Here is a 19,379-nt window from a genome sequence, read left to right as displayed (position 1 = left end):
ATGGCTAAAGGAAAGGGGAGCAGATGTGTCAAACACTCAGAGAGGAGGCAAGAGAGAGGCCAGGCCCTTTTAAACCATCACATCTCAAGGTAACTAATAGAGTGAGAACCCTCTCATTACCACAAGCAGGGCAATAAGCTATTTATGAGGGATTTGTCCCCAGGACAAAAACACCTCCCACTAGGTCCCACCTCCAACACTGGGGATCATGTTTCAACATGAGATTTGGAGGGGACAAACATCCAAACTCTATCGCCACTTCTTTCTGTATAGTCAATGACCTTATCCATCAAGGAACTATAAAGCACTGTCTCCTCCAGGAAGCCTTCCCTGACCTGTCTAAGGTAATTACTTCTCCTTTGAGCTCTAAGTTCTTAAAGGATGCCTGCCTCATTCTCTCAACTTGTGAAAAATCCCCTTTGAATTGATTGTTTTTTTTGAGACATAGTCTTGCTCTGTTGCCCAGGCTGGAGTCCAGTGGCATGATCTTGGCTCACTGCAACCTCGCAGGGTGAAGCAATTCTCCTGCCTCAGTCTCCCGAGTAGCTGGGACTTCAGGCATGCACAACCATGCCTGGCTCACTTTTGTATTTTTAGTAGAGACGGGGTTTCACCATGCTGGGCAGGCTGGTCTCGAACTCCTCACCTTGTGATCTCCCCGCCTCAGCCTCCGAAGTGTTCAGATTACAGGCATGAGCCATTGCCCTGGGCCTTGAATTGTTAATTAACCTTTGTCTTTTCATTTTTTAAAAATGTAATACCTTGTTCCCAAAAGTATTGAAATTTCCAAATGACAGAGACAGTGTATGCACCACATGCTACTGCAATCCTATGTGCATGTATGTGGTGACTCAGTATGCCACCTCCTCAGAGAGGACTTTCCTGGTAATCCCATCTAACATAGCAGCTTCCATTACTCTTTGCCTTCTTGTGCCGCCTCGTTTTCCTAGCTGGCATTCTCTAATATCACTCTTTGTAAATTTGTTTATTGTCAGTTTTCCTCACTAGAACATAAGCACCTTGAGAGCAGGCACTTGGTTCTATTCACCACTGGATCCCAAGAATCTAAAATAGGGCCTGGCTAACAATTGGTGCTCAAATTTTTTTTGAACAAATGACTAAATGGATGAGTAAGCAACAATCCCTAGAGTAGCGGCCGAGGAACCACAGCTACTGTTACAGAAGTGGGTAACCCCAGGAGATTTTGGTAATAGTGTGAGTTGATGGGAGAAGGTTCCTTAGAAGCATCAAGACTAGAAACCAAGAACAGCATATATCCTGGGTAGTTTTGTCCCTCTTCACCCTTATCTAACCTGCTCTACATTCTGAAAAGATGGGCTTTATAGATGCATTATTCAGATTACTTTTTCCTTTGGCTTCTGGTCAAGTTCAGCCAGTGGGGGGCTTCATCAGTAGATTCGAGGTGGAAAGGTAGAAGCCTGAATACTTACTCTTCCAGCTCCCTCCTTGCCATGTTTCTTTACTGATGCCATCACCCCTATCAGCAAATGCTCTCCTACAGCCATAGCTCAGCCCAGGACTGGTAAGTGCACCTGTCCTTTACCCCTTCAGACCTAGGGGTAGTGGCAGGATCCCACAGCTGCCAGCCTCAGGGTGCTCATCATCTCTTGTGAGTTGCCTCAATCCTGCTCACTCCTTTGTAAATAGTCCCTTCATTAAATTCTTTCAATCATTCTTAGACAGGGAAAACCCTGCCAGACACAGCTCAAAAAATTATTGGACTAGCATCAATAATAAGAGATCAAGGAATTAGAGTCAGAAAGAAAGGAAATCATGGCATAGTGATGCTTCTGCCTCTAAATCCATTATGAAAAGGGGTCAGGCCAGTTTCACATGAAGGGGCAGGGCCAAAGAGAACCTCTTTGAGCAACAACCCTGCCAAATCCGATTCCCAAAGAAGATTCCAACTCCATCTTTGAGCTCTTTCCCACCTCCTGCATGTTGGGAAGGATGCACACCCCAGTGAAAATGCGGATTGGCAGAGGCAGCCTTGGGAGAATGTGTCATGCGCTGCTTCCTCCTTGGACCTTTCAGCCAAGCCCACCCACGCTACAGCAACACAAAGGCTTCTTTGTGGTCAGCGTCCAGCATTGACCAGCTCCTCTTTGCTGCCAACCATATTCCCCTTTCAGTTTGTCCTGTTCTTGACCCTTGGTTTTTAGTTGTTTTTTTGTTTTTTGTTTTTTTTCCTTCTTGGCCTTGATCCTGCCTTTTGGATTTAGTGGCTAAACATAGTTTCCCTGTTTGACCTTTGATTCTCTCTAGGGACTTTGGCTCACACTCACCACTCTATTTTCACTCCTGGATGTGTATACAGAATGCATTGACCCAACAGCATCTGGCCACTTACACCGTACCCTGGGATATGAGTGCGCATATGAGTGCATGTGTTTAAATGTGTGTATATATGAATGCACATATGTGAGTGCACATGGCAGGAAAATATCAAACTGCCTGAGTCTCAATCTTGGCTCCACCACTTACTAGATGCATGGTCTAGGACAAGTTAATATCCTCTCTGTTCCTCAGTTTCCTCATCTGTAAATCTATTAGCAATGTTTTTAAAAGTACCTACTTTATAAGTTTTATAACATAGTAGGGTTATACCTACTATGTTAAGGAGAGGGTGACCCCTTTGTGAGCAGGAAGGGTCATGCGATTATTTCTGGCCAGAAAGTTGTGAGCAGAAGTGATCTGTGCCACTTACCTGCTGATGTGAGGTCCTCTAGGACTTTCCTTTCCTCTGCCACTAAGGCCATCCATGTTCCAGGTATTGGCTGCCTGAGTCCCAGATCGAGAACTCTGGAACAGAGACCCCACCAATCCACCACGAACAGGGAACAAAAGAGAGAAATTAGTCTTGTCATTGTAAACCCCTGATATGTTGAAATTGTTTGTTAACACAGCCTAACCCAACCTGTACTGATTGAAACAGCTGTTGTAAGGACTAAGATAATTCATATGAAAAGCTCTTAGTACAGTGTCTAACACATCAAAAATACTCAATAAACATTAGTTATTATCATTTGTACGACTGGGACTATTTTTATCATTATAGTTCACCCTTGAACAACATAGGGTTGAACTGCCCAGGTCCTCTGATAGGTAGATTTTCTTCCATCTCTGCCACCCTGAGAGAGCAAGACCAATTCCTTCTCTTCCTCCTCCTCCTCAGCCTACTCAACATGAAGATGACAAGGATTAAGGCTTTTATGATGACCCACTTCCAGTTAATTAATAGTAAATAGATTTTCTCTTCCTTATGATCTTCTTAAAGACATTTCTTTTTCTCTAGCTTACCTTATTATAAGAACACAGTTTAATATACAAAATATGTCTTACTCAACTATTTATCTTATCAGTAAGGCTTCCAGCCAACAGTAGACTATTAGTATTGAGGTTTTGGGGAATCAAAAGTTATACACAGATTTTTGACTGTATGGGGGTCAGCACTCCCAACTCCTTCACTGTTTGAGGGGCAACTGTATTTGTGTGGGTAGGGATGTGTGTATATAAGAGTGTTTCCTTTGTTAGATCAAACAGTTTCAACAACCTTCCATTCTCAGCACTTGAGAAGTCAGGTGGGCCATAATCCAAACTCTCAGTACAGTTTAAAGGTAGAGTTTCCTGACCTGAGGGATTCCCAAGAGGGTGTTCTGACATCAGCATCACACACAGACAGTGAACATGCCCCCAAAACTGTAGTGGGCGAGTCATATTATGGATTTAACTTCCTCGATGTAGGCTAAAGTGGTAGCAAAGCCAGAGATGGTTCCTTTGGCCGTGGATTAGAGACAGGAGAGAGGCTGTGTTGGATCGCCTTTCTGTACAGTCTGAATGATTGTTGGTCTGCGGGGACCACAGAAGACCTCCAATTAATTATTACTGGAGAACATGAAATCATAAACAAAATTCCTTGTAATAAATTTTTCAAATGAGATTGCATGTTTTATTTACAGTACTGGCCCATTTTGGGCTTTAAATCTATGAACAAAAACAAACATGCTTTTTTATCAAACAGACGGGGAATAAAAGTATTCAATATCCCTTCTTTCTCTCCTTGCCAAGGAGGACATGCGCTCTGTGCTACAGAGGAAGGCAGGCCCAGGCTCTGTCGGCTGGTAGAAATAAATGGACTCATTTTGCTTTGCAGAGGAAGGTTTAAGCTATAAAGATCCTTCCACATGGTGGGGGTTGGGAGGATGGGGGATGGGTAGTAGGGAAGAGAGGAAAAGCGAAAACAAAGGGTCTTGCTGAGGTTCAGACGTTTTACTTCTTAATTCAGCATGGTATCTGAGTTTAAAATAGAACATATGCAAAGTGTAAACTTCTAAAACTGAAACAGCTATCATCAGGCATGTTTCTATAGCTAAAAAATCAGAAACCCACTTGATCTGAGCATTCTGCAGAGAAAGTGAACCAAGTAGAAAATAGATTCTGGCCCAAGGTCTCATTTGCCCTTTGTCTACCTGTAGCCTAGCAAGGTCATTCTGAACCTTGGGGGAGAGTCATCTTATATAAATTCATGTGAGTCCTCATAGCCTCAGATCTGGTGGGCTCAGAAATGTTGTTGCCAAAATGTCTATAAAGATGTATATTCTCATAAATATTGATGATGAATCAGTGAATACAGGTCTACCAGAATAATGGGCTGTTGCCCATTAAACACTCAGCTAGGCACCAGTTTGGAGCAAAACCTTGAGGGGCAAGGTTGTTGTTTTCCAGTATGTGATATAAGCATAAATCAAACAACAATATATTGTACTGTGTTTCTGTATTAGTTTCCCGCAGCTGCTGTGAAAACTTGCCATAAACTTGGTGACTTGGAATTTATTCTCTCACAGTTCTGGAGGCCAGAGTCTGAAATCAGTATCTATGAATCAAAGTCAAGGTGTTGGCAGGACCACACCTCTTCCAGAAGCTCTAGAAGCAAATCCATTTCCTGCCTGTCTCACCTTTCTGGTTCCTGCCAGCATTTCTTGGTTTGTGGCCACATCTTTCCAACGTTCGCCACAAGCTTCTCATTGCCTTCTCTTCCGTCTGCAACTCTGCTCTCGCTACCTCTCTAAGGATGCTTTGATTACATTTAGAACCCACTAGATAATCCACAGTAATCTCTCCATCTCAAAATCCTTAACTTAATCCACATCTACAAAGATAATTTTTCCATATAAGATTACATTTTCTGATTCCAGAGATGAAAACTTGATATCTTTTAGGGCCATGACTGAGCCCACTATTGGCTCCAGTAGTCCAGGAACCAAATGTGAAAGTAGAATTGTCCTCTCTCACTCTCATGACCCACCTGCAGAGTTTGTGTTTCCCATCCCCACAACCTTAATTTCTGCTGGATTAATAGTTCTGTTTCCCAGGGAAAGAGCATTTTCACCAGGGGACACAATAAGTATTCCACTAAAGTTGAAACTATGACTCCCACCAGGTCACTTTGGGCTCCTCCTCAGGTAGAGCAGGAGGTAAAGGAATGGGACCTGCTGGAGGCACTTAGGTTACTGCTATAAAGTGAGGGCAAAGAGGAATGTGGCCAGAACTCAGAAAGTTCAAAGGGAGTCTTTTGGTTCTTCTACAACCAGTGGAAATCGTGAATCAATAACGTCAGCATTCAAGGCCTAACCAGAGCAAGGCTACTAAGACTCAGACTCCTCTGAGATGAAAGTCTAGATCTCCAAAATCACTCAGTCTAGATCACTCAGGGCAAACAACCTGAAGTGTTTCCCAAGGGTGCGGGAAATCTAGAATGGGTGGAAGAAGAGAGAGATGATAACAGTTATTTAAAAATCCCCAATGAGTTTATTCAACCAAGTCTCCTGTATTGAGTCTGGAGATGCCTTTTGTGTCTGCAGTGGATTCTGTAGGCACCAAATGGGTCCCTGCTTCATGACTAAAGCTCTTATTTCTCCAGCTGCTGAGTGTGTCACATGCTGATGGCTTCTGCTGAGTCTCTTTCCTTGGAATTGCTGTTTGTAGAAGGGAAAATCTAGTTTATGCCCCCTCCCTAGGGCAAGACACATTCAGTGACTGGTTGGTGTGAGGGTACCAAAGTGAAGGCACCTTGTCTTGCCTTGGAACATCTCTGAAGGACCATCTCAGCTCCAGGGATCCTTCTGGAATTGGCAGATCCCCTGTTGCAAGTACATTACCATTTAATTTCTGCCTCTGTCCAACTCTGCCTTCCTTATCCTCTGAGTTATTCTTCACAACGCTGCCCAATTAACCAATGCACTTTCACCTAGAGTCTGTTTCCAGGAATCTTGACCTAAGACAGGGCTCCACATCATCTCCTCTGAGCTCACCTCTGAGTTTAGTGACAGCTTCAGCTGATACTACCATGCAAGCTCAGACTTACCTCACACCGGCCAGGCCCCACCTCAACCATGGGCTGCACATCTATTCACTGTCATGAGGACCTAGGGCCCTCATCCGCTCCGTGAGAAGCCACTTGGTCTTTACATATGCAGATCCTGGAAACGCAGACGAACTATTGACCTCAAGTGAACAAACCTAAACTGAGGGGGTATGGGAACTGAGAGGTAAATCATCCAGCTTCCTGTCCCTCAGATGAGTCATGCTGGGATGTGGTCTAGACACCACTCAGAAGGCTACAGCAGAATATAGCCCCTGAGGCCCAAAGCAGCAACATCAATAATATACCTTTATATTGAATTTTCCTCCCCAATCTCTGCTTACTGGGATTATCTCCTTATAACTAAATCCTTCTCTCAGGCTCTGCTTGGGGAGAGACCAGACTTCCAGGCACCACCATTAGCTAGGTGGCTGTTGCTATTTCCTACAGCTTTATCTTTCTCAAAGCAGAGAAATTTGGGGGAAGTGGGCAGCTCACAAATTCTCTTTGATGGGTATATAATGAAAAGGAAAATGTCATATGTCAAAACCTACTATGTGCTGGGACCTATGTCAGGGATATAGCAATGAGTAAGCTGAAACCTTTTCCCAGAGGAACCTTGCATTCAGTAAGTGTGCATGGCCAGGGTAAGATGTAGGAATGAGATACACATTGAAAGGTGAAGTGGGAAGAGACCAAGGAAAGAATGGTTCTCTCTCATTAGAAAATCAATAGGGGGGCTGGGCATGGTGGCTCACGCCTGTAATCCTATCACTTTGGGAGGCCAAGGTGGGTGGATCATCTGAGGTCAGGAGTTCGAGACCAGCCTGGCCAACATGGTGAAAACCCATCTCTACTAAAAATACAAAAATTAGCTGGGCATGGTGGTGGGCACCTGTAGTGCCAGCTAGTTGGGAGGCTGAGGCAGGAGAATTGCTTGAACCGGGAGGTGGAGGTTGCAGTGAGCCAAAATCGCACCATTGCACTCCAGCCTGGGCAACAGAGTGAGTCTCCATCAAAAAAAAAAAAAAAAAAAAAAAAAGTGAAAAAGAAAAATCAACAGGGGCTTCATAGAAGAGGTGGAATTTGAGAAAAGCAAAGTGAGGTGACGTGAGGAGAGCCCAGAGACAAGAAAGGGCAGGGCTGGCTAGGATCATTGGGAAAAGCCCAGTTGGGATGAGGTGTCAGGTGTGGGAATGAAGGTTATTGAAGATACAGCTGCAGGTGAGGACTGTGTTGGGAACTCTTGGGTGCCAGAAAGTGGATCCTGGGCATTGTTCTTCTTTCAGACATGGTCTATTGAGGTGCTGGAAGTTATATAGCTTTCAGGATATACACTATGACCCACTTAACAAGAAGTGGGGAGAAGTATCTTGACATATGAACCAGCAGGTTTTTCGTTGGTTCCAGGAGAAAGTGTGTGGTAGCTGGCAGGCAACTAATCAAAAGAGCTAGCATTTATTGAACAGTTATTATATACCAAACAGTGATCTTTATATGCATTATATAATGTAATCCTCACAGCAACCTTATGAAATTGGTCCTTATAATATCTCTACTTTACAGGCAAGGAAACAGAGATTGCAAAAGGCTAAGTAACTCCCCCCACTCACCCTGGGTCTTAGCCTTATAGCTGTTAATGTGATCCATGCAGACTGACACGTCCATGCCCAGAATTTAACCATGATGCTGGCTGGGTGAGGTGAGGGCTAGGCAAGACTAGCATCAGCCAGAGCTTTTGAGCACGGTCCAACACCCAGAGGCTCTTTGTTCATCACAGGGTGTTGTGGTGGGGGAGGGGTTAGGAATGGGAAGTGGAAGTGAGGTCTGACCCCTAATTTCAGGATTAGGGAGGGGGGTAGCACTATTTTAGCATTACTAAAAAAGTCTTCCTAACCTTCTCTAGGTTTGAGCTGCTTGATGGCTACATATTTCACCCCTCTGTTTTCAAGCCTGCAAGCAGGGTAGGAATTCTCCATTCTTAGCTGGAATTTCATGGCTCACCTTTATAGCTCCTTGCAATCATTGCTGCCACTGGCTTTGAATCTCTCAGTTTCCATCTCTTCAAATACCTGTATCTTTAGCCCCTTTAAGATGCTAATAATTTATTTATGAAGCATTATTCAAGCATAGATCCATCTGCTCCATGATGTTCACTCATTAATAATAATAACAATAGCTAACACAAATACCTACATGCATCTTATTTAATTCTCATAACAAACTTCCTTGTGAGATAAGTATAGTATTACTATCTCCATATTTCAAACAAGGAAGCTGAGATACAAAGAGGCAAGATAATGAGTGCAAAGTCACTCAGTTGTAGAGAGTTGAAGAAATTGATGGAGCCATTTCACTAAGTCTACTTGAAAGTACCATTAAGCTGCTGAAAAGTCAGCTGGGGTGATTGGGTGCTCTCTGGGTTCTCATCTCTGGAACTCTCTCACAACAGGCATTGTTCCTGCCAGCAAGATCATACAGATATGCTTGTTTACTGAGTGCCTTTTATGAGCCCAGACCCTTGTCACACATTGTGTCATTTCACCCTTACAATGCCCTGCCAAGAAGGTATGGCTAACATTATCCCCATTTGATAGATTAAGAACCTGAGAGTCAGACAGTATTATTAACTTAAGTTCACACAATTGTTCTCAAAGGGCTCATAGTCTAGACAGGGGATAAACACATTCTTTAAAATAAGTAGATACAATACAGCATGGTCAGTTGATCATTAAGAGCTGTGAGAGCACCCAGGAGGGAACAATGGTCTCAGCATGGCCGTAGCAGGAAAAGGCGGGAGGATATAGAAGAAGAGTCTGGAAAGCTGTCCTGAGGTGGCATTTTTGCTGAGTTTCTAGGGAGAGGAAGCATATTCTAGGGGAGGAAGTGGGAGAACGGCATTCCAAGGAGTCCAGGGAACAACTGTCCAGTGAGCTAGTGGTAGGTAAAAGTTGGCATATTCTGGAAGGATGAGTTTTCAGGCATAACAAGAGCACTGGATGCAATGAGGAGTTGTAACTGTGGAGAGTAAAGCTGGAGTAAGATCCTGGAGGACCCTACAAGTGCCACCAAGGAGTTTGGATGGTATCCTGGAAATTACGGGAAACTTTTCAAGTCCTGGAGGAATGTGAGAAGATTTCCATAGGCATCATCCAGAGTGGAAGTGGGGATGCAAATTGAGAAGAAGGAAAAACAGAAGAAACATTTAAGGGGGCTTTTGGTGTCCCAAGACATCAAAATGGCTTGGGATGGGTATGTAATGACTATGAGCAAGGACTTCAACAATGACCTCCAGTTTTCATATCTGGAGACTGGATGGATGGATGGATGGTGCCATTCATTGAATTAAGAAGGAACAGCATGAGGGAGAGTGATATTGAAATGGCATGTATCAGCTGAACTTGAGGAGCCATGAGATTCCAAGGGGAAGCTGTCCAGGAGGTCAGTGGACCTGAGAAGTGGGAGAGATAGATTGAGTTAATCTGCTCAGCAGATGATTATGGAGTGTTTACTAGGTGACAAGCACTGTGCTTAATGCTACTGATTGAGTCTCATGGTTCAGGATCCCACTCTGGAAGCTCATAGTCTATAAGGAAAGTGGACCAGCAAGTGTCCTGCCATGTCACAGAAGCCAAGGCATGTCCTGAGTCTAAGACAGAAGCATAAAATAAGTAATGCCTAACTCTACTTTGCAGGGAATAGTTAAAAAAAAAAGGCTTTGTGCTTTATATGGGAAGGACCTGAGATCTGAGTCTTGAAGGAACAGAAATAGTTCACAGCCAGACAATGGAGGAAAGGGCATTCTAGGTAGAGGGCACAAGCACATAAAGGTACATGGAGTCTGCATTCTCAGTATGCTTGGCAGTGGATGTGGGAGGTAGGAACAGGAAGGGTTATGAGTTACAATGCTGAGGAGATCAGCAAAGGACAGATGGCAGACAGTCTCAAATGCTGTGTTAAGTGGTTTGGAATATTCTCTGGAAAGTGGAATCCACTAGAGGAATTTAAGCAGGAAAATGACAGGTTGAATTTGGAATTTGGGAGTCAGAGAATAGCAGTCAAAATTATAGGAGTAGATCTGATCTTTCAGAAAAATAAATAAATAAATTGAAGATTGAGGATTTATTCCAGAGATAGTCAAAGAACTTCATACCCTCTGACCCAGGCTGGCCTTGTTTCAAGTCATTATCATTATCAAAAACTAACTTCTATGAAGCTCTTATTCAGTGCCAGACACTATTCTAAGCACTTTATGTATATTTGCTCATTTACTCCTCATAATAACCCCATGAGATAAGTTAACTGGAAAATGATGGGGCCAGGACCTGGAGCTGGGATTTGAACCCAAGTCATAGGGCTTCAGAGCTGATAAGACTTCTCCACTCAAACATACAGTCCCCTGCAATAATAATATATAACATTTGTGAAGTCTTAATAGGTTTCAGGCGCCTTATTTGCACTATCTAATTTGGTCTTCATAACAACCTCATAACAGATGAGAAAATGGAGACACAGAGGGACACATGCAAGTTATTTAACTCGCCTAAGTTGGAACAACTAATAAGTGGCCAAATTTAATCCAAGCATTCTGACTCGAAAGGCTGTGCATGTAATAACTTTGCTCTGCTGACTCTGTAAGTTTTCCATAAATACTAGCTGAATTGATAGATGGGTAGTTGCAAGAACAATATTTCTAAGAATTGGCTTCTGCAGCCCTGAGATCCAAGCATCACCAGGCCAAACACCCAGATGGTGATTTTCCACCGAAGCTGAGGAGCAGAGTGTAGTGCTGCGGCTGGCTTCTGCTCCAACTAGCCTGCTTCTGTAGCCTGATCCTTGCAGGGCAGGTGGGCATCAAAGGCTGTGGGGACTGGGTGGGACCAGCCTACAGCCCCCTCATTGGCCTGGCCCCATCAAAGTCACCTGTGCCAGTCTCTGCTCCATTCCAAGCCTGGGCAGATCAAAGGGCCCTGCACAGAAGTTGGGTTTCTGGGCAGCTCCAGTTCTGATCATCATTTGTCACTTTGGCAGTGACAGCAGAGTCCAACATGACAAGACTGCCACAGCTAAGGCTCCTGGGGCAGACATCAGAGCACAGCTCCAAAGGCTGGGAAGCTGTCTGAGGCCACTCTGGGCCTGCACCCCTGGTGGGAAGAGAGGGAGGAACTAGAGAGGCCCCCTAAGGAAAATGTTTGGAGCAAGATCACTAGAGTAAAGTTGATGCAGGCCAAGAAACCTGACCTTGGCATTTATATTCTTGCCATGGCACCATGAGATCTGATTACTTCATGTGGCTGGGAACAACTGTTGACCTGCCCACATGTGTTTATTCTCATGCACACACATGCACAAACCTAAATATATACACACACTTGAATCACTTGCCCAGACATACATACATTATAAACATATCCCTACACATGAAGATTCTCACACAAACACAAACAAAAATATTCATACACACATTCTCCTAATACCCATCATACTTGCTTACATATGTGTGTGTATATATACACATAGCACTATACATACTTACAGATGCAAATACATAGCCACACACATATACATGCCTGCTCATTCATGGGGCATACATTTTGTAATATATTCTTCCAGTTGCCAGTCTCTATCACTAACATTTTTCTCTCAAAACGATGAGAATCATCCTCATAAACAGGCTTTAAGTGCAGGAATAGCCTATGGCATAGATCCGGCTGCCAGCCATTCTCCAACTCCTCTGCAGAAAAATCTAGAGGAAATGTCCCAAATTGTACCAAACAGGATTTATGTTAGCTCTTGGAAGGGATTTCCTGCCAATAAGAGCTAATAAAAATATCAGCATGTTAGAATTCTGTTTATTGAGGAATATTTGGTTGCCAGAAATTTGAACAATTGGAATATCAATTTTGCCTCAGTTGTATGCTCTGAATCAATAGATTTTAAAAATAGTTATATATTCTGAATCAATCGATTTTTTAAAAAATATAATGGCGTAGCTGTAAATCAGAGGGATTTATTATAATTTGGGGAGCTGAAAATGCTTTAGTTTAAAAGGCAATTAACATCAGAGTTCAGTTTCATTGAAGATTTAACAAATGAGCATAATTAGGGTATTTGAGTTAGGATAGTGTTTAAGCACCTTCTTGCTCATAATAAAATCACATAACTGAGAAAAGTAGCATGGGGTGCTTTGAAACCAGCCTAGGTATCATCTCCTCCAGGAAGTCCTCCCTGACTCTTCCCTGCCTAGACTGGAGTGGGCATTTGCAGTTGACAGTGTGTGTGCTGTGCCACCCAGGCACCCTTCAGGACACAGGCTCTCACCCCCCGGGGCTGCTGATAGTATTGGGTGCTAATAAGTCACAGAAGAATCTCTCTCCAGGACTTGCTCTCAGCAAAAAGAAGCAACCTCACCCATGGTTATGCCCCATCCCCGGGGCAGTGTGCTACTATAATGACTGGTTGATGTGGAGCTACAAAGGTCTAGACCTTTTGCTTAAATGAGACAATAAGAAAGGGTCGTCCCAGTTCCCAAGCTTCCTGTGGGATCAGCTATAGCCTCTGTTGTGACTGCATCACAGCACAACTTCTCCCTCTCCAGGCTGCATTCGCTCCTTCAAAGGTGTTGTTTCTGAGAATGCACCCCAATAAACCTCCTGCACCCAAATCTTAAAAGACTTAGAAACTGTCTCCCAGCAAACTTGACCAATGGCAGTGTCTTTTCTCAGTGCGCCCACGTTTTTGTGTATTCCTCTCCTTTTCTCACAGCCAATACCCAAATGTCAGCAAATGTATTAAAGAAATATCCCTAACCTCATCTCTCATTGCCTCCTTGGCTACGGCTCCGGTACCAGGCACCATGACCTGTCCCCTGGCCCGTTTGCAATAATCTCCAGACTGACTGCTCTACTTCTGCTCGTGACCTTCACAGTCTATTCACAGCAAGTTATGGGGTAACCCTGTCAAAACATCATTTAATCACGTCAATTCTTTGCACAAAATCTTTTCGTGGCTTCCTGTCTTTTTTAAAAAACATCCAAAGTCTTTACCATGCCTGCTGGACCTCTATCCTCCATGACCTGGCCCTCTTCTCCCTCTATGCCTTCATCTGCTCCTTCGTCCTCCTTCATTCGTTCCCCTCCAGTCCCGCTGCCTTTCCTGCTGTTCCTTCAACACACAAGGCCCACTCCTGCCTCAGGATCTTTGCACTTGATGTTACCCCTCCCTGGACTCCTGGGACTTATTCCTTCAGTGCATTTAATTATCTCCCAAATGCCACCTTATCTGAGAGGTCTTCTTTAACTTATCTAAAATGCCACAGTTCCACAGCTGCTACACTCTGTCCCCTTTCCTTCCTGACATTTCTTCACAGGACTTATCACCACCTAACATATTATATACTCATTTATTATCTGTGTCTCCCAAAACTGAGAGCATGGACTTTGACCTACTTTTTGCTATGTTCCCAGTACCAGACATCGAGTAAGATCTCAATAAATATTTGTTGAATAAATTAATTGGTTTATCATGTTCTTTTGTGTGTCTGTCTCCTTCACTAGACTGTGAGCAACTGGGCTCAATACTGGATCTTGTTTCTTTCAGCATAGTAAGTACCAAGCCCAGAGCCTGGAACGTGCTAGGTTAGGCAAGCAATAATATTTGAGATGAATATACGAACAAATGGATGAGACCAATGTTGCAGCAAGAAACTTTAGTCCTCTTTGGACCTCACTGTTCTATGTTGAATAAAAATGATACTACCATATACCCTATCTACCTCAAGAAGCTTTTGTTAAAAGTTATTAATACACTATACCAACCTCAAAGGCACTTCTAAATAGCCAGGGGTTCCATATCCACGCAAAAGTTTCTAATTAGTCTTTGTGTAATGGCATCCATGGGAAATTGGTTCCAGGCCCTCCCGTAGATACTGAAATTTGTTCATGCTCAAGTTCCTTATATAAAATGGTATAGTATTTGCATATAAGTCCCACACATTCTCTCATATACTTTAAATCATCTCTAGATTACTTATAATACCTAATACAATGTAAATGCTATGTAAATAGTTGTTGTATTATTTTCTAATGTATATTATTATTTATTGTTGTATTATTATTTTTTCAAATGTTTTCGATCCAGAGTTGATTGTGGAACCTACAGATACGGAAAGCCAACTTATAGGGCCTGAAGGAAGATAAATCAGTAATTCAAACAGGGCTTCCAGATCCCATGAAGACTCCACGATGGAAGATTTAGCCAACATCTCCAGGCTACTTTGAACCATAGACATTAGGCCTTTAAGACATTATCTTTATAAAGCAATGGCTTTGTATGCTTGCTGCCTAATAATTTCAGATCTTCTCTTCAATCAGCCTATGAATGTTTTCACTGTAAGAGATAAGATACCAATGACAGTAAAAACAAGTAATAAAATGGGAAGAAAAAGCTGTCTAATAAATTACAGAACCAAAGCAGATTTCAGAAACTAGCATTTATCAGTCAAGTACTATAGACAAGGAACTGACATAGAAATCCAGGCTTGGAACAATTCAACAGTGCTCTGAAACAGGGATAGTGGTGGTGGTACAAATCATGCCTTGTACAAAGCAGAGTCCCTTGAGCTCTCTGCCCATTTAGGCCAGTGCTCCAAAGATCTCCTACATTGTGGCATGTTGGCTTGTTCCTAAGAAGAGTGCTTTATGGGATTTTATACATACATGCACATACTCAACACAACCAAATAAAGTTTTATAAGCAAGAAAGAAGCCCCTCCTCCCAATTTCTGCCTTTCACTTTACTAGTCCTGGTTGATGGAATCTGTAGTTAGTTACTGAATCCAGTTCTATGTGTCACTGTTGCAGCCTGGGATCATCATCAAAGGTATGAAGGCTGACATGATCCTCATCTCACTGTCGATGATTTAAGATAAACATGGCTCCCATGAATGGACTGCAGTTGTTACCCTGCATCTCAGTCTTCTCCCCATCTTGGGGACTGTGATGTGCCTGATGTTCACTGCCTTGGCCTCTGTGGCAAGTCCCACTGGCACTTGTTCTTCTGAGACTCCAGTGGAGGTCCAAATGTGGGGATCTAGATTCCCCTAAGCAGAACCAATCACTTTACTATGTCCACCATTTTAACATTTGGGTCTTTTCCATAACAGCTTCTTTGCTATGCTTAGAGCTGCCTTTTCCTCTTCCAGGCTCTCATGAGTCCCAACTGAGCAGCAGTCCTACTGTAGGATTGATCATGCAAGGGCTTGGATGTGAGCTGATCTGTTTCACTGCCCTACTCCTTTGTTGGTGTCCTCTAGCATCCTAGCCTTGAAATGGACTCTGGGTTGAGTCATCTTGATTTCCATGAAATTCCCCAGCAGGCTTTAGTGTCTATTCATTTCAGAAAAAGTCAGGAGCCTAAGTAAATAACAAAAAGAGGCCAGATATCGGGTAAGTCCACAATAATTTGATACCCTTGATTTGGTTCTATATGACATGGACCAGCCACAGCTTACCCTGGCAGATGGTGACTGATGCTAGGCAAGGTGATAAAATTCATGTGAAGCTAAATGATACCTGAAAGAGACACAGAAAACATCTCTCTTCCTTATCTTCCAGATTTTACCATTTGCCAAAACATTTGAATTCTGATCCTTGAAGCTCTCTCTAATCAACTCCCTCATTGCCTCCCCTACTGCCACTGTCATGATCCAGATCTTCAGATAGCCTGTATGTAAAACAGAATAGTAATTTGAAATATTAACTCCAGTGCTTTTGTTCCCATTATTATTTCTACACATCCATGGTCTTTCCTCCATTAAAACTAGAACATAAAGCCTGAGCATCCATTGCCTCAGAGAAAGGTAGCTATAACAGAAATACAAAGAGAAACAAGCAAATTAATTATTGAGTCAACAGCCAAAATCCTAGTCTAAACAGTAGACTAGAAAGGATACTTACAGAAAGCATAAAGTTTAAAGATCTGGTAGAATAGGCAGATAGTCAGAAGATTAATCAAGTGAACACCTGTCTGGACCCCTGAGAGGGGTCTCTGTGACCTGCATGCCTGGTCTGAGCCCAAGAGTGGGAAGTGGGGGATAGTTCTCCCCTTTATTTCCAGGATCTGAGGACAAAGAGAGGCTGTGCTCCCCTTCCCATTTTCTGCCTGGAAAGATGGCAACCTCCAGAATTCTGCCATTAGCTACCAGGGAACAGAACAGGAAGGTTAGGTGTAGTTGCTTCAGACATCTAGGCTTAGGACCTAATTCAGCCCTTTTGCATTCCCCACAAAGCATGGGCTGGGGAAATGGTAGAGTCTAGACCTCCCTGTCTAGAAACTGAAAAGGCCACATGATGATCTTACTGAAAAAGTGACCAAGAAGGCCCTGGATGTCAAAGTGTGAATAGATGATAGCCCTTGCCAGCCTCCACCTCTAACTCTCATTCCATGACTTGATGCTATACAATCTCTTCCTCATGTAGAACTTAGATGCTACCATGGGGAGAAGGAAGAGGTGGAGAAATCCCTGAACTAAGATTAAATATCTGCCAACAATGGACTTGGGTTCAAGTTTGTGGAAAATTCGCTTCATTTCTGCACACCTGATCTTGTGGGTTAGGAAACTATACCGGCTACCTGAAACTATTGCAATACAGTCCTAACTGGTTCCGCAGACACCACTTCTAGCTCCTCCAGTCTACCCCCAGCAACCAGAGGGAACTTTTGAAAACATGGATATAACCACACCTTTACGGGTGAGAAGTCAGATTTTCAAGTAGGGAGATCTGTGTTCACATCCCAGCTCTGCCATATGTCAACAGTGTGACCTCAGGCAAGTTATCCAACCTTTGTGAGCCTCATTTCTCTCATTCCATTATGAAATGGAAGAATCCCAAGTCTGCTTCATTGAATGCCATTGGGATTCCATGAAATGATGGAGGTCCTGGCACAGATTAGAAATTCAGTTAATATTGGCTGGTCCTTACTGTATCATGTTGTTAATCACCTCCTTAGCTTTGTTCATATGCTCCTCCTTTCCTTCCTCCCAAAAGAAAACCAGAAACCATCTCCTCTATCAATTTATTCCTTGAGGCATAAGCTGGGCTGCCTTCCTCTGTGCCCTACTGGGTAGGTTTAGGGATTTCTTAGTGAGTGGTATACCTTCAGTCTTCCAAGCCCAGCTTAATCATAGCATTCATCACATATCATCTGGTGACTCCCTGTGTTCTTCAAAGGCTAGAAATAATTCTTGATCTCTGGGCCCCCTTATAACCTTGAGCACCCCTTACCCCAGAGAGTGCCCAAGGGACAAAAGAAAGCTCTTCTTAAAGGCCATGGGTAAGGGAGGGGTCAGGGGTCAGGCTGAGGAAGAAGTGAGCTTGCAGTCTTGCCCGTGGTTCCTGTGAGAGTCCTCCAGCCTGAGCCATGGGCCTAAGGCAGACTGGATCCCAGCAGGCTAGGACACAGGGTTTCCAGGTCAACTTTTATCTTCCTACATGGTATTTGTTCCTTTGATCCTTGAGCAGATCAAACAAAGCTCACTAATCAATGGCTTCCCTCCCTGCCTTTCAGAGCAGATCCTCAAACACAGCCTGCATCTCTCCCTGCTCCCCTCCCACCCTCCAGTTTTCCAGCCAGGGGCATTTGCTCTAAGGCCCAGGCTGTGGCCCACCTATCACTGCTACCCAAGTAGTACAGGTATGATTGTCTGTTTAATTTCTTTAATTCAAATCGCACGAGAGAAATTTCAGGACTCACTCACTGATAAATCATGGTTACTTACCTCTTGTCTAGGCCCTTGGGCAAGGGTGCATTGATGCATCTACTATGATTGCCTGGTTATCTTGGTCTTGGAAGCACCTAATAATGAAAGAACCCAGAGAAAGAAAAACAGAGCCAAGGGAGCCAAGATGAATCTTTCTGAGCCTATTTCTTCCTTTATGTAACTGGAATATTGTTTCCTTCCCCACCTACTTCACAAGGCTGAAATGAGGATTAAGCAAGTTAATGGCTGTCAAAGTTCACTGGGAAGGATGGAGTTCTAGATACACATTGGGTTTCCTCTAGTCCTTACATATTGCAAAAGACTTGAGTAAAGCTTCTGGAAGAGCTAGGCTGACCAATCTTCCTAACTTACCCAGGACTGAGGGATTCCTTGGGATGCCGGAATTTCTGTACTAAAACCAGGAAAATCCAAGGCAAACCTGGTGGAGGTTGAGTTGGTCACTCTACACAGAGGTAGCACTTAACCAGTGTCTGTCCTGGGCTATAATGGTGTCCCTCCAAAACTCATATGTTGAAACTCCAGTACTTTAGAATGTGACTGGATTCGAAGATGGGGCCTTGAAAAGAGGTGATTAAGTTAAAAGGAGGCCATCAGGGTGGGCTCTATTCCAATCTGACTGGTGTCCTTACAGGAAGAGGAAATTTGAAGAGGAAAAGAGGCACCAGGGATGAGGACACACCAAGAAAAGACCATGTGAAGACATGGCGAGAAGACAGCCAGCTGCAAGCCAAGGAGTGAGGCCTCAGAAGAAACCAACCCTGCCGACACCTTTACCTTGGACTTCTAGTCTCCAGAATTATGCAAAAATAAATTCCTGTTGTTTAAGCCACCCAGTCTGTAGTATTTTGTTATGGCAGCCCCAAGCAAACCAATACAGTATCCTTGAAGAAAGAAGAATTATAAAACCTAACATTTATGGGGCAGTTATTGACATTAATAACTCATTTAGTCTTCTCTTCACAGAAACTCTCTATGGGAGTTATTATCATTTATCACCGTTTTACAGAGGAGAAAACTGAGGCACAAGAGGTCAAGTAACCTGCTTCAAAGTCATAACTAGTAAGTGACAGAGGCAGTTTCTTCACTGTCAGTCCTCTAGAAAGCAAAGCCCAAGGTTAAAGTGCTGACATTTAGTAGAAGCAAAATCAGGGCCTTGAGGGTGAGGCCCAGGGGGTGGTGAGAATGAGTTGAAAAGGGAAATGAGGCAAGAAAATA

The 19,379-nt window shown here is 43.4% G+C and overlaps 1 protein-coding gene across 1 annotated transcript in view; it reads left to right on the top strand.

Annotated features, from left to right (window-relative positions):
• The window catches only part of LOC129483896 (uncharacterized), an 82,692-nt gene extending 63,699 nt beyond the window's left edge, over nucleotides 1–18,993 (top strand). The window contains exons 4-5 of the mRNA XM_055281308.1: nucleotides 17,951–18,076; nucleotides 18,796–18,993. Coding sequence (XP_055137283.1) covers nucleotides 17,951–18,076; nucleotides 18,796–18,902 — 233 coding nt within the window. The 3' untranslated portion in view covers nucleotides 18,903–18,993. The remainder of the gene's footprint in view (nucleotides 1–17,950; nucleotides 18,077–18,795) is intronic.
• The last annotated feature ends 386 nt before the right edge of the window (nucleotides 18,994–19,379 follow it).

This window comes from Symphalangus syndactylus, chromosome 6 (genome assembly GCF_028878055.3).
Source record: "Symphalangus syndactylus isolate Jambi chromosome 6, NHGRI_mSymSyn1-v2.1_pri, whole genome shotgun sequence".
NCBI classification, from domain to species: Eukaryota; Metazoa; Chordata; class Mammalia; order Primates; family Hylobatidae; genus Symphalangus; species Symphalangus syndactylus.
Note: the sequence above shows the minus strand (reverse complement) of the source record. Positions and strands in the feature narration are given on the sequence as shown.